At 41.4% G+C, this 16,111-nt stretch overlaps 1 protein-coding gene across 5 annotated transcripts; it reads left to right on the forward strand.

The window, feature by feature from the left end:
• The first annotated feature begins 413 nt into the window (after positions 1-413).
• On the forward strand, positions 414-2,366 carry LOC147887790 (uncharacterized). Of its 5 annotated transcripts, none has more exons than XM_087393991.1 (3): positions 414-523; positions 890-1,590; positions 1,744-2,366. In XM_087393991.1, the coding sequence occupies exons 2-3, from the start codon at positions 900-902 to the stop codon at positions 1,755-1,757; spliced, it is 705 nt and encodes a 234-aa protein (XP_087250117.1). In that variant the 5' UTR covers positions 414-523; positions 890-899; the 3' UTR covers positions 1,758-2,366. The 5 variants fall into 5 exon arrangements, with proteins under 5 accessions (XP_087250117.1, XP_087250113.1, XP_087250116.1 ...); XM_087393987.1 differs by having other exon boundaries at positions 422-756; XM_087393990.1 differs by having other exon boundaries at positions 422-592.
• Positions 2,367-16,111: the final 13,745 nt, after the last annotated feature.

Below are 16,111 nucleotides of genomic sequence, written 5' to 3' on the forward strand. Positions count from 1 at the left end.
AAGAAAATGCAACCCTTTGTAATGTTAGCCCTTGTGCTCGATGTATTATTCTTGCTACTACTAGTTGAATAGGGAATTGTTCTTAAGTAAGAATGCTTGTTTTCGATGGCCCTATAGAATGCTTGTTTTCGATGGCCCTATCTATACCTCTTTGGAAATTCTAAACACGGGTGTCCATTCTGGTTTAATGCATTATGTATAAGCATGGATGTTATCTCTGAGAGCTTGTCATTCGATTTCTTTTAAATGCAAAAGTATCCAAACTATGTCCTTTACCATGTAGGTCGATGTTGTAAACACACGTTTTAGAAAAGGCAAATTGACCAACTCGGTGTTCACCACTAAGGACTAAACTCACAATGTTAGAAAAGTCAAAATGTCTGACAGGCTGGTCTCCTGCCTTATTCTGCTAAAATATCTATGCCTAGCCTATATTCTTTAGCTCCTTGCCATGACTCTCATCAATCCCCTCTCTCCATATCTTTCTCTTTAGCTCCTTTGCATTTTGGAGCTCCTCTGCAGGGTCTCTCATCACTCCTCTCTCTCCATATCTTTCTCTTTAGCGTCTTTGCATTTTGGAGCTCCTTTACAGGTCTCTCATCACTCCAGATCTGTCTCTTTAGCTCCTTTGCATGTTTCTGGGTCTTCTCTGAGTGTGTATGTATGTGAGAGTCTGTTTGAGTGGTGCTGCTTTTCTTGAAGAAGACAGCAAGTGTATGCCACTCACCTTGCATCTCAAGAGAAGAACAGACAGAGGTTGAGGACTCAACATTCATGGAAGATCTTTGCCAAAGCATTCCTTGGATTCCACACTGATTCTGATCATGCTTTTTTTGAAGCTTCTCCTCCCCATCTAACCACACTCTCTCTGTGTGCTTCTCGAGCTCAGCAGCGATACCATGAATGGAGCAGCGCAGGCCCCCGACCTCCCAGCAGAAGTTGGTGTCATCATACATGGAGCAGAGCAGCCCGCCGACCCTCACCCCAAAAAAAAGCATCCGCTCGAGGAGATTGAAGACGACAAGGTCCTCAAAAAGCTGATCGAGATCTGGGAGAAAGAGGTAGACATCCTCACGCAGCGCATCGAACGCAAGGCGAATTCCAAAACCAGCACCCAGAACGAGATCTATCAGCTCTTCGGCCTCTACTTCGTCTTCCAAGGAGTCGTCTTCTCTGCGCTCTTCCAAGCAGTCGGCCAACTGGGCGGAGCATCCAGCACCGGAGGTCAGCCCAGTGACTCGCTATGCCATCTCTTCCGGTGGCCCTTCTTGCTTTCCCTCCTTACCTCTGTCGCGACCATGGCTGCAACCTTGCACAAATTGTATGACCGCGGCAGCATAGAGATTCTGCTGGTGAATGAGAAGGCAGAAGTTGAAGCCATCAGTAATATGATAGAGGAACTCAGATACAAGGGTTCCGGCTTCAACAAAGAGACAGTGATTATAAAGGAATCTACGTCTCCTGTCAGCTTCTGGGCCTGCATCTTTCGCCCCGGCACGAGAGAATACACAGTTTCTGTGCTTGCAGTCCTAGCGGGCTTCTCCGTAATCATCCTCATGGCCTGTCGCCGTGTTCTTTGCCAACATTCAGGTACTTGACACCATAGTCTGTTTCTTTGCAATTCGCAGTGATCATCCTCATTGGTGTTCTTATCCAAAGGACTGTCTAAAATCTCGGTCTTCACATTATGTTGTTCAAGTAAGTTCACTGATATCATGCTTCTAGCTGTCTGCCGTGTTAAAGGGAGAGGGTTATAGATCTTTTGAGTCCAGCTTGAGTACGATTCTCAAAGAAAAATTCCTCTTTCCAACAACGAAGTCGGCATGCTCCAATGTTCCTGAGCGGGCACAGACGATGTTTGTCCATCGTTTTGTCAATCAAACAAGAGCATAAGTATACAGATCTTGACGCCAAGATCTGTATCGATCTGCAAATCCAGCAAGCGGGAGAGCAAGAGCATAAGTATACGGATCTGATGCCAAGATGTTATCGATCTGCAAATCCAGCAAGCAGGAGAGCCATCAGTTGGTCGACTAATCGTGCTTCCGTGCACAGAATAAAGTCTGCCAATTCCTTTGCATTCTTCCCACAAACAGACAGAAATATAATTTCTTGAGGACGTTAACTCCTAGAGAGTGAACGCAATCTAAGACTCGAGTGATCTGAAGCTTTTACTTGCAAATTTTTCCTGCATCATGGCTGCAATGTTGGCACGATTTAGTCCAAAATGTCAAGGTTTACTCCTAAGTTTGATAAGGTTTAGTCCTATGTTTGCTCACCAGTAGTGTGGCTCAATATGGAATCAGGAGATACTGCCGGTTCTAGTTTGATGGGCAGTACATGCTTGAAAACCAATAGTTCCTCCACTCTTCTACTCTAGTTCTTATGGGTAGTGCATGCTCCTCTCTCTCTCTCTCTCTTCGCACCTTGCCATGTGTATAAGTAATAAACACCATGACTTATAAATAAATTGTTATGGAGTGAGAATGGATTGGGTATAAGGGTTTTAAAGTATAGGAAGAATGAGTCATATAAAGAAGCGGGCCTTACGTCCATGCATGCTCAATAATGCAAGGGAGGCATACACCAAGAATGTGAAAGGATTCAAGGAGTGTGGAGAGTGGACTTCAAAGAAGAATCCTCTGGAAAGCCTTGTCGGGAGTTGGAGGATTTCACCATGTGGAGATTAGAAATCCATGTAGGTTCTTCCTCAACGTATCTTGTCACATGGCTCTTTTCCTTTGCATAGTCAAAGATGCCATGCTTTGAAGGGAAGAGTAGCCCAAAAGGACTTCGATGGTGACATGCTAGTTTATGTTGTAGCAATTGTAACTGGATGAAGGGTGACAAAGTAATTATTAAAAAAGCCCTCTTCTCCTTGGTTGAACATGTCTTCCACCACTTTGAACATCATGCTCTTATCATTCTAACTCCATTAAAGCTCTTCCATGAACCCTTCTCCTTTCCACATGCTCCCTTGTTCACTTTCTAGCTCTCTTCCATGGGTAGTCTTGGAGCTCTCTCTCTCTCTCTCTCTCTCTCTCTCTCTCTCTCTCTCTCTCTCTCTTATAATCATATCAATTAAGGTGGCAGAGTTGGTGTAATGCTAGCCAGAACTCCTTTTTGGGAAATCCAAATGGGGTGTTAAAATCGGGACTAACGTTGAAAGTCTTGTTTCTGTTGGAAAAACATTTTTCCTTCCAAGAAAGATCTGGCGGATTTCAATGAAGATGTTTCAATTATGGTAGTAGAGTTGACTTTGCATCCTCTTTTCTAAGTCTACTTCTCCCTTGATCCATTTTCTTATGGCAATAGAGTTCAGTTTGCATTCTCTTTTGGTAATAGAGTTTGGTTCGCTTTCTCTTTTATAATTCTTCTTCTCCCTTGCTCCACTTCTTCTTTAATAAGCATAAAAGTGGTCTCCACTCGGATGCTCAGTAAACTCACATGATAAACTTGTTTCTTGAGCCACTATGATGGATCATTTCTCTATTCCTCATGTGATTTGGTTCATCAATGGATGTTGTGCCTTGAGAAAGTGCCTCCTTGAAACACAATCAAATTGGACAAGGGCAATTTCTGGGGATAGTTGGACCCCCTAGTGGTAAAATGCTTATAGCTTTGTGCTTGCCACTCTAATTTCAATGAAACTTATATTGTTGCTTATACCTTTGTGCTTGCTACTCTAATTTCAATGAAACTTATATTGTTGCAAAGCTCCGTTCCAGTTGCTTCTTTTTAAATGCTCAATTTATGGTTTGCACTATGAATATAAAATTATGAGACTCTGTGATCGTTTTGACACTGTGATAATAAAATGTCGTGTGATCATTGTTCTCTTTCTAGTGTTGTAAAGCTCTATTCAAGACGCAACCCTTTATAGTTTCAAATTGCTAGTCTATTGTTTATGTAGAAAGCTATAGACCTTTATGTCTAATAGAAGTTTGTAGGATCTTCAAGAGGCATTTATAAAGGGCTTCCTAGAATTTGCCCATATAATCAAATCGTCCTCTACAGCCCTCTCTGTAATATTGAGTAGAAGATCTTCTTTCACCAATGCATCACTCTCCTCTTTGATGTTGATAGATTAGGAGAGATAATTGCATCTCCTAATTCTTTTCTTCTTCCTATTTTAAATTATAATGTCTCTTGGGATGTGAGTATGTTTATCCTTTTATGAGAGAGGAAAGATAGAATATGTTATTGGCCCTTCTACATATGTTGGCCCTTCTACATATATCAGTGATATGCCCCTCTTATTGAGAGTAATTTTGCATGAGAGTAGTGAGAATTGTTATATGTCGATATGCAAGGTGGATTTGTGACATCTTCTACTCTGCATGTCAAGGTAAGAAATATGTGAGGAGCGTATTGTGTCCTTACCACGTGTCTCTGAGAAGGTGAGAGAAATCCTAGAGTTGATCTTAAGTAGTCAGGTGTAAAGAGATAAGTCAAGTTTGATTACCCCCAACTTCATGTCACATCTTTTAGTGTAGATGTGGAGTATGTTCGGCCTTGGATTCCTCTTATCATCACATTTGATTGCATGTTTTGTTGTAGTGTAGGAAACCCTAAAAGATTTTGCATTGCCTAAAAGAACTCCCTTTGAAGAAATCGCTACACATTTTGAGAATTAGAGAACCTAAAGGGATACTCAATCAATATGCACAACGGTCATGATGATTAGGTTTTTTGTGTTTGCATTATTAAATATGTTAATGAATCGGCAATGTCGTCAAGACGAATGACAAAGTGGGACTTAGTTCATGTCATTGTAGGAGGATATGTTGATGAATCGACAATGTCGTCAAGATTTGGGTAGTTTTCAATAGTAACACTAGGGAGGTGATAGTTAATGCATTCACTTTCTTTTGCACCTAGGAGGAAATGTAAATCCTTAAAGCTATTACGTGGACTACGTACTGTGAGCAGAGTTCTTCTTGATTGCCAATGTATTCATGGTCCTAGTAGGTTGATTATCTTTGATGACTTGGTTGTAGATCATATTGTGGAACCTTTAAAGAGTGATTCTACACAATAACTTAGCCTTGAATTGTGTTTCAAGGGATCTAAATGTCTTATCTTTGGGATTTTCCCCTAGGATGATGACTACCTAGATAGTCCACGAGTGATAGGTCTAAGGTCTTGCAGGGGTCTTACCTAATTTTCCTAAAGGTGTAGCACTAAATTGGAAGTAGGCCTTATTGGACTCTACCAGGGACTAGAACCAAGTGGTGACTGTAGTGAAGTCGAGGTTTGGGATAATCAAGTCACTAAACAAGTTGTTTGGTGACTCCAGTGAAGTTGAGGTTTGGGACAATGGAGTCACCAAACACTTTGTTGCTACAATTTGACCCAAATCAATTTTTGCATTGACATATTCACTCCATTGATTATGAAACTCATTATATGTGTAATAAGATCCCTAGATACAAAGGGCGCCAGTATTGTTGAAGCTTACATGGCTTGTTGGTGAGCTAACAAATCCTTATTGCAAGGGTGGAACTTGAGGTCGCTCATATAAAGTAAGAAAAGGGACAGAATTGCAACCTACTTTAGGTAATGGTAAAGGAAGATTTCATAATACAAATCGTATTCTTGATCTAGACTAGTGGAATATATGACAAGAATTTGTGACAAAAATCATATATACCAAATATATATTGCAACCTAATTTAGGCAATGGTGAAGGAAGATTGCATAATACAAATTCTATTCTTGATCTAGACTAGTGGAATATATGACAAGACTTTGTGACAAAATCATATATGACTTTGATAATATCATGCAAAACCACTATCCAAAACAACTAGCTATACCAAATATTTGCAGCCCCTCACTGTGAAGATCCATGGCTAACTAGCAAAAATCTAGCATAACAATATTTAGGTAGCCTGTATCCACCATTTGTTTGAATAGAGATAGGTGGCGTGCTTATAAGAAGATGACTCTTTGATAGAGTCGGCTTGTAATCTGAGCATCGACCCATTCAATGGGATTAAAACTAAGTGGAGGAAAATGGCTATCGAGGTGATGTGGGACCTCCAAAATGTATTCCAATGTTTTGCAGAAGATAGCACTTAGGTGAAGGAAGCGATCAATGTTTCCGCGTATTATTTGCTCATGCTGCTGAAGTGCTTGGATCATTGTGTCTTGGATATTCCATTCTACACAAGAGTATGGTTCGATCATTGGCCAATTGATGGTGCGATCTTCATCCAAAGTGTGTATGTTGTGGCTTCCCATCTTTGACGTTGTGGAGCTATATAGAACTTGGGATGGGTTTTGAGATATGGAGGTGCATGTAGGTACTCTTTCAAGAAGATTACATCAAAGAGTTTGGGACGGCACCACAATCAGGTTGTGGATCCAACTTGCTTATCCAATCTTCACTAATTTGACACTGATGAAGGTTGGTAGGGAAGTTGTCCAGGGTCCATCCACCTCGAGTTTTCATATCATGATATTTGCTCCAAAACTCCTTGATGGGGTTACTGGGAAGTGGAATCTCATCAAAATCATACCCATCATTGGAACTTGGCATGGGAGTACGAATTGGATTATCCAGATCCTAATATTCAAAATCAAATACTATGTCATTTTCTGCTGATGGCAGGACAAGTAGTGTCAGAGGTGATGATGGGGCAGGGAGAGAATCTGGGGACATGGGGGAGAAATATGGAAGAGTATTAGTTGTGGAAGGGGGAGCAGAGGGGAGGGGGGGAGGAATTGGGCAAATGGTTTGAGCAGCTTGGTAATCCTCGAGGGTAGGATTAGCAAGGGAAGGGAATAAGCTAGGTGTGAGGGGCTTGTAAGTTTGTGACTGTTGGGTTAGTTATTAATGGTGAGAGGCATGAGCAAAGAGATGATGGAGGGAATAGATGTTAGGATGGAGCTCGGGGAAGGTTAAGAGGGTGGTAGCATCAAGGGCAAGTGAGGTTATGAGGTTGGCAAAGAGAGTGGTTAGATATGGGAAGTTGGATGTGAGATAGCCCTGTCATCTTCCGACACTTCTTTTTGCTAGTGCGATGGGATCATCAGCTACATGGGTGGGATGATGGTTATGTCATGCCTTGCAAATAATAGTGATGGTCTTTGTAGCAATGGCAACAAACCAACAATAACCCTGAGGGGAGGACTACCCATGAGGCATACATATGCGATGAAAGCATCCGTCTTGAGTGCTATAAACTTGGCATGTGTAGACAAGCAGAAGATATTTTTCTCATCTTAAGTGTTGGAAAATTATGCGCAGAGTTTTGGTTCCTATGGAATGCTCCCATTTGATTGTTGGATGAGCAGATATGATCTTGATTTGGAGTTGCTTCCATTGGGTAAGCACTCATGCGTTAAGGTGATGGGCTCTTTTTGCGCATTCTCTTTAGTGGTGGCATTTTTGTTGAACCTACATCCATGTGCATGTGGTGTACCATTGATCATTAGATTAGCTGGCATGCAGGTATGACCTTTGTGTGTGTTTGTGAGAGATCTTATTTTTATACATGCTTTGAGAGTGTGGAATGAAAGTGTGTGGCAGTACTAACCTTGAGTGTGGTTCGATATGCCCATAAGTTTGCATTTAGTTTTTCTGCCCAATTAGAACATTGTGGTTCTACCACCTTGGTGAGGATAAGGCATAATATTTTGTTGGTGGATTCAGCCTGTCCATTCCTTTGTGGGTAGTAGGGTGTGCTTTTTCTATGGATTACCATAAAGCCAGACAAGAGTTCTTGGATTATCTCATTGGCAAAATGTGTGCCTCTATCCGACACGATTTCAATGGGGCATCCGAATCGGGTGATCACATTCTCATATAAAAATCTTGTTGTGCTTCTGGTATCTGCCTTTCTGACTACTTTAGCTTCAGGCCATTTTGTAAAGTAATCAGTGGCCATAATGATATAGCGTGCCTGTGTTCCCTTTGTTGTGTTGCTGGATGGATGGGACCCACATAGTCAATCCTCCATTTTTCAAATGGTTTTTGTGCAACAACTGTTGTTAGGGGATTGAAGTCTTTGTGTTGTGGTTTAGTAGTCTATTAGCATACATCACAGCCTTTATTCATAGGCATCTGTCTAAAGTGTTGGCTACCAGTAGCCTCCGAGGAGGACTTTTCTTGTTGTGGCTTCCCCTTGGAAGTGTCCTCCTGCAATGCCTTCATGAACTTCACTCAGGATTGGCATGATCTCATGAGGCATTACACATCTTCTTAATAATTGGTTCTCCTTTCCCATCTTGTACAGTTGTGTTGCAATGAGTTGATAGGGTGCAATCTTTAAAATTAGCTTTTTGGCATCGGCATCCACTGCTTTCATTTCAGGGGGCAGTCATTCTGCCATTAAGTACCCAATGATATCTCCACACCAATCTGGAACGGCATCTATCTGAGATAGTGTCGCATTTGGCAAGTCCTCTTCTACTCCAGTGGCTTCTTCTCCCGACTTGACACAATGAGACATGTGATCGGAAATGTAGTGTTGGGTACCTTTGCAGACCACTATTTTGAAGTTGAATTCTTGAAGCAAGAGGAGCCATTGGTTATTCTTCCTGTTGTACACAGACAATTCACAAGATAAATCAATGCTTGATGGTCGGTGTAGAAGACAAAATCATTTGCTAATAGATAGTGTCAAAATTTCTTAACACTATACACCATTGCTAGAGCTTCTATTTATGTGGTGGTATAGTTGATCTTTGCATCATTGAGTTATCGACTGGCAAAGTAGAATGGGTAGTCTTTCTTATGTTCACTAGGTTGACAAAGCACACTCCCAATTGCATACTTGGATCCATCAGTATGAACATGAAAATCAATATCCCAATTGGGAGATATAAGGATGGGTGCTATGATTAGTGCCACTTAAAAAGCTCAAAGGCTTGGTCGCACTCTTCTATCCATAAAAATTCCACTAATAATTTGTAAAGTGGTCTGGCTATCATGGCATACCATAAGATAAATGTTCTATAATAGCTGGCATGTCAAATAAAGACCTGTACACCTTTGGAATTTGTAGGAGGAGGCAATTCCATGATGATTTTGATTTTGTCCATGTCAGTTGCAATCCCATGTTGAGAAATGATGTGTCCCCAAACAACTCCGTGGGTGACCATGAATTGGCATTTTGTTGGATTTAGGGAGATGCCATACTCCCTGCATTTGATTAGTATTGCTTCAAGACATTTGAAGTGGTCTTTTTGTTCGAGTGGATGCACAAATCATCCAAGAACACGTGCAAAATCTTATTCAGAATTGACTTGAAAGCTATAAACATGACTTGCTAGAATGTGGCCGGGGCATTACAAAGGCCGAATGGCATGACTCTATATGCAAAAATACCCCATTCTATAGCAAATGCTATTTTTTATTGGTCTTTAGGAGCAATTTGCACTTGGTTATAGCCACTGAATCCATCCAAGTAGCTATATATTTTGGAACCTGCCACCTTTTCCAACACTGTTTCTGTTAAGGGTAGGGGATAGTGATCCGTAATTGTGGTGGCATTCTTATTCTTTAAGTTTACGCATATTCTGAGCTTGTTGTTGCATTTAGGCACAATGACAATGGGTGAAACCCAATCAATGTGCTCTATCTCATAGATGCATCCAGCATCTAAGAGTTTTTGCACCTCGTCAATCATAAACCATGGTGCCATACTTAGGATTTGCACGATAAGGTCCACATACCTTATGGTCGGCACCTTCCCTTATAGGTAGCATGTGTATTGCCACGTCTGGTGAAATTCCGTTCATCTCTTTGTATGACCATGCTAGGCAGTCACAGTATTCCATTAGGAGGCAGTCGATAGAGCGAGCGAGGAAAAGCAAGCGGGCCCAAAAAAGCGAGCGAGCTTTTCCACAATTTCCTTATCGCGATACTCAACATAGCTTTGTGGAAACCACTATTTGGGAAGATTCTCGAAAATAAAACTTATGTTACTATGTGTAACTATACCAACATTGCGAATTATAGTCTACCTTAACTTCCAATTGGAGCCATACTCACATTATGCAACAATAGTATGTGGGTTTGAAAGAAACCGAATTTCCACTCCAAAGCGGATTCCAGTACTGATACAACAATTCTTTTGCATTTGGAATGGGTCTTATTATCACAACTCCTTCAATAATCAAAACAAAGCGCTGCTTGATATGTTAAACTTAGTAATGTAAACATCACTTCACCCATATGCAGGGAAAAAAAACTGTCTATAGACTTCATAGCATGGGATTGCATCAACACTTATGACATTCAAAATGGTTCTTCTTATTAAAAGTGTTATCAACCTTGAAAGAAGTGAATGTTTAAAAATAGTTCACCCATATGTTGAAAAAACCCAAGTGTCATTTATGACATTCAAAATTGCAACCATCCTATAGTTCCTAGAGATTACTTCCAACCCCTTCCCTTCAACCACTAAGATGTATCTAATAGTTTTGTAGAACACTTGAGATATCATCATCTCCTAATACAAAACCATTATTACTATTTGTAGAACACTTTAGATATCATCACCTCTTAATACAAGACCATTCTTACTATTTGTAGAGCACTTGAGATATCATCACTCCTTCCCTTCAGCCACTAAGAGGTACCTAATACTTTTGTAGAACACTTGAACCATTCTTACTATTTGTAGAGCACTTGAGATATCATCACCTCTTAATATAAGACCATTGTTAGTATTTGTAGATCACTTTAGATATCATCACCTCTTAATACAAGACCATTCTTACTATTTGAGAGATTAATGGATTGAAGGTTTGAAGCTCATAGGAGACGAAGGAAGAGAAAGTTAGTTTCAACATGAGGACAATAAAACTAATTGGAATATTTTGACTTATGTATTATTTTTGAAGACTATGAATTTAAGTTAGTTTCAACATTAGGATGATAAAACTAATTAGAATATTTTGACTTATGTATTATATATTTTTGAAGACTATGAATTTTAATGAGGAGAGGCACGCATACTACTTAGTAAATACACTAGTACTACTACTAGCCTACGACTATTAAGCCTAGTAGCACTAGTGTGATTTTGAGCCTTATATCAGCCTTTCGATAATTTTCTTTCATCGTTAGTGCAATAGAAATTATTCCTTATATCGGAAGAATCTTGCCAAATTTATTCAAAGTGATGATTTTGTTGTCTACAGCCACTATCCTTTGACTCTCAAAAATATATTAAATGTGAGTACCCATTTATCTTGTATGATCAACCTTGACTCTGGACTATGCTGCGGCTAGAGCTCACAGTGAACTACTGCGAGGATTTAATAAGAACAAAAACGATCAGAATCGATAGGACATTACTAGAACAAAAAAAATATGAATTGATATGGCGATGTTCGGTGTGAAATAACCAAATTAAGGATTTAATAAGAAAGAAAACAATTAGAATCAATAGGCTATTCAATGGCTCAAATCTGCACACAAATTATAATGTGCCTCCCAACTCTTATGCATTCCAGCTCCTCATGTTTGACAAGAATGCAAACGATAATGAAATCACATTATCTTTAGTTTCAAAGCAAGCAAAGCACCAAAAATAAATGCAAACGTATTGGATGAGGATTAAATACGTATAGATATAGATAGACCTATATATATGTATTCATAGATATAATTGATGATTAAAGTTGGACGGTCGTAATAATATTATGTGTACTATCATTGGGATTAGGACTACTATCGGTAATATTGTACGTAGTAGTAGGAGAACTACCATTAAGGAACACTCTAATAAAATTACTAATGGTAGTGACAAAACTACCACTAGTAGTTTGGTAATTACTTTTAGCCGGAAAAGAAACCGAGACCAAAGGCTAGAGACTAAGTATGGCGACGCTCAAAGGCCATAGAGAAAAGGAGATCACGAGGGCGAAGGGATGTCATAGGGGTGAATAAGGAATTAGAAGTGGAGGGAAGGAAAAGGGAGACTATGACACAAGGGGAAAGGGAGAGTGGGAAGAGAAGCAAGTACATGATAGGAAGAGGAATGTTGAGATGTCGACATCAAGGGAAGTGAACCATACTCTATTGGAAAGGAGGGATGAGAGGGAAATATCAAAATACTAGCTAGGTGGCTTTACAAGAATGAGCGTGTCCCATCAAGGAATTGCCCCTTCCTTTTATAGCCAAAAGAGGGGGTCTCTCCACATTAATGTATCCTCCCACATGCATGGTGTGTGTGGAAAAGTCTCCCATGTGGGCTAGGTGGGTACGCACTCTCAATTGTATGCGACAACCCTTTGCCTCAATTTTCCACATAAATCAAGCCCCATATCTCAAGTCTATGATACTCGCTTGGTCTCTTTCCAATTTTATAATAGGTTCAAACCTCTAGGAGGACAAGTGGAGGGTTGGCACAAGGAATCTTGCCACCTCATCCTACTTTCCTCATTATTTAACTAGCTCTCTTTGTCCTTCTATACCTCCCCTACATGGGCCTATCCCCTATGGAGGGAATAACTCAATATAATAGCCATATCCACCCATTTTATATTGCTTCTCCCATGGACTTTGAGCCATATCTCAATTATTGCATCCTAGGTGGAGGGGTGGCATATGGAGGAGCCATGCCACCTTGCATTTTATACTATTACTATTATGGATTATGTACAACACACCTTATGGGTCCTCTTACATGGAAGGGTGGCACATGGTCATGCCTTGCCACCTCAACCTTGGGCCCTATGCACACCATATTTGATTATACTATTGCCACATATACAAACACACATACATATTAATGCCTTTTTCCTTAGACAATTTTATCCATAACAGTTCCCCCCCCAGGCAGCATTTCCATGCCTGGGACCATCACGCACAAAGAAAGGCTTGAGGTAGCGCTTGTTGATCACCTTCTTGCCATATGGTTCATGCAGCTCCTGAACTTGTACAGACCCATTGCTACATTCTTTGATGACTTTGTATGGACCAGCCCATAGTGGCAGAAACTTCTTATCCATTTGGTGGTCCAATCTGTTATCAAAGCATAGCACAACATCCCCCTCAGCAAAGTGTCTTACCCATCCCTTGTGAATCTTAGCATCCAATCGAGCCTTTTGTCGATTCTTTTGGATCTCTGTTTGATGTAGTGCAAGGCGTCGGGTCTCATCTAACTTCTCAAGTTGTACCAATCTGGCCTCTACATGTTCATCTTCAGTCATCCTCTGTTCCTGCGCCAATCTCAAGGCCGGAATCTCTATCTCAAGTGGTAAAACTGCCTCAGTACCATACACCAACTCAAAAGGGGTGTGACCTGTAGATGTTTTATGAGTGATGTTGTAAGCCCACACTGCTTCAGTGACCTTCTGATCCCATTGGCTCCTATTCCCTGCGGCCATTTTTCCTATGGTTTTACAGAGGAGGCCATTGGTCCGCTCTGTTTGACCCATGGATGCTGGATAATAGATGCTAGAAGTGTGATGATCAATGCCCATGCGATCCATAAGTAACTCCACTGCTTCATTTAAGAATGGACTCCCATGGTCAAAGACTATCTCCATGGGTGTCCCAAACCTTGTGCAGATACGTTCAAATATGAAACTTGAAACTGCCTTGCCATTTGCAGCAGAGAGAGCGATAGCTTCAGCCCACTTAGTGACATACTGAGTGGCTACCAAAAGATACTTCTTTTTGTGGGCAGTCATGGGCAAGGGCCCGACAAAATCTATTCCCCACTTCTGAAACAGATGGATGGACATCACTGGGTGATGTTGCCCGGGATGCAAATCCTTCCTACCGAAGAATTGACATGGTTCACAGGTTTTGCAATACAAAGTGACATCCTTGAACAATGTCGGCCAATAGTATCCAGCATGTAAAATCTTCTTAGCTGTATAGTCACTGGCATAGTGGCCTCCACAAAACCCATCATGATAATGCTTCAATACCTTAGGCACTTCATCTGCATCAATGGCCCGTCTGAGTACCCCATCCATGCCTTGACGGTACAACACCCCATCAAGGAGGGTGTAGCGCCTACTATCTCTGCGGATCTTCTTTCTCTCATAGCTTGTACTTTCTGAAGGAAAGGAGAAAGCGGTCAAAAACTTATATATACCACCATACCAAGGATCCCCAACTTCTATGGCTGCTACCAGGGTTACATCAAGGCACTCCTCTAAATCAATCAAAGCATTCTTCAAGTTGGAACAACCCCCTTTTACAATTTTGAAAGAAAAATCATATTCTTGTAGAACTGCCAACCATTTGGCCAATCGGCCCATGGGATTTGGTGATTGAATAACCTGCTTTGCAAGACCAGTGTCAGTGAGTATAAAGAAGGACCTTCCAGCCACATAATGCTTAAATTTCTCAATGCAAAACACCAAAGACAAGGCATGCTTGTCGGCCTCTGAATAGCGTCGCTCAGTGTCGAGCAATTGTCGAGAAGCAAATCGAACAGGATACATGAACCGATCCTCCCCTTGCTGGAGAAGAATACCTGCCAGAGTGTGCTCTCCAAACCTAGGATTGATATAGAAGGTCTTTGACCAGTCTGGATTGCGTAGAATGGGTTCCGAAGCTAGAGCATTCTTGATTTGTGCAAACCCATGATCACAATCCTCATTCCAAGAGAAATCAACCCCATCTTTTAATAGCATAGTCATGGGCCATGTCAAAGCAACATATTGATCAATGAAGCGGCGATAGTATCCTGCTAGATTGACAAATGAGCAAACCTGACGTTTGGTTGTAGGTGGGGAGAGCTTGAGGATGGCTTCTACCTTCTCGGGGTCAGGCTTGATGCCCTCGGATGAGACAACATGTCCCAATAACCTCCCTTGTGTGGCTCCAATGGTACATTTCTCAGGGTTGAGACTGCCATTTGCATCATTGACCCTTTGGAAGGCCAATCTAACCTTCATGATGTGCTCCTTACATGATGAGAATATACAGAAATCATCTAAAAACACCTCCAAGAAATCCCCCAAATAAGGAGCAAACACCATCTGCATAAATCTTTGAAAGGTGGCAAGAGCATTGGTGAGGCCAAATGGCATTACTTTGAATGCAAATGTCCCCCAAGGTGTGGCAAAATGTGGTTTTAAGCACATCTTCCTCGGCAATTCTGATTTGATAAAACCCAGAGTAACCATCACAGAAAGTATACATCTCATGACCACTTACCTTCTCAAGAATGAGGTCTTGAAAGGGTAGAGGATGATGATCCCTCTTGGTGGCAGCATTGAGCTTCTTATAGTCGATGCAGACCCGCCACTTGTTGTTTTTCTTTGGGATGACTACCACTGGTGAAACCCATTCAGTATTGTGAACCGGAACAATAAACCCAGCCTCTACAAGCTTCTGCAACTCTGAGCGCAAAGCGTCGGTCTGCAGGGGCCCTAATCTCCGACACTGAAGATGAGATAGTATCAATGTCATGCTCCTCTTCTTCTTCCGGTTCCATGGCACCAGGTTGCACAGGGATTTTCTCCTTGGAAGCACCAAAAGACATGTGTCCTGTCTTCCAATAGCTGACTGCATCACTTTTTCTCAACCATGGTCTCCCGAGTATGGCTGGGTAACTTCGGCCTGTATCTTCAATGTCCACTACATAGAAATTGACAGTGGTGGTCAATCCATTGACAATGATGGGCAAATCCTCAATGACTCCCATGGTGGCGAGTCGTCGACCATCTGCTACCTTAATGCGAGTGGAGGAACGCCTTGTACATTTCAAATTTAATTTCTTCATGATGCGGAGCACCATCATATTACATGCAGCTCCCCCATCAACACACACATTTTTTACACGGCAATTATCTATGATGACATCTACTGTGTGTGGGTGCCGATCAATTTCTTCAGAGATAGAAGATACCTCTCGTACCTTTCCCTTCTTCTTGCTCTTCCTTGTTGAGAGACCTTGCTGCAGCTCACGTCTCACCTTAGGGCTTAATGCTATTAGTTGAGGGAGTGTGATGCTCAAAGACCGATGAGCAAGGTCATGAACGACCGAATAGTCCTCTTGCCCTGAGCCGATGGGAAAATCCGAGGGTGACCACTTACTCCTGCGAGATCTTTTAGTCTTCTCTGTTGTTGGGTCTGCCATCTCAGCGTCTGAGGGCTCTGAGAAGGACACCTTCTTCCTGGGGCGGC

Source organism: Dipteris shenzhenensis, chromosome 22 (assembly GCF_047967505.1).
Source record: "Dipteris shenzhenensis isolate YYH24624 ecotype China chromosome 22, Dip_SZ_1.0, whole genome shotgun sequence".
NCBI lineage: Eukaryota > Viridiplantae > Streptophyta > Polypodiopsida > Gleicheniales > Dipteridaceae > Dipteris > Dipteris shenzhenensis.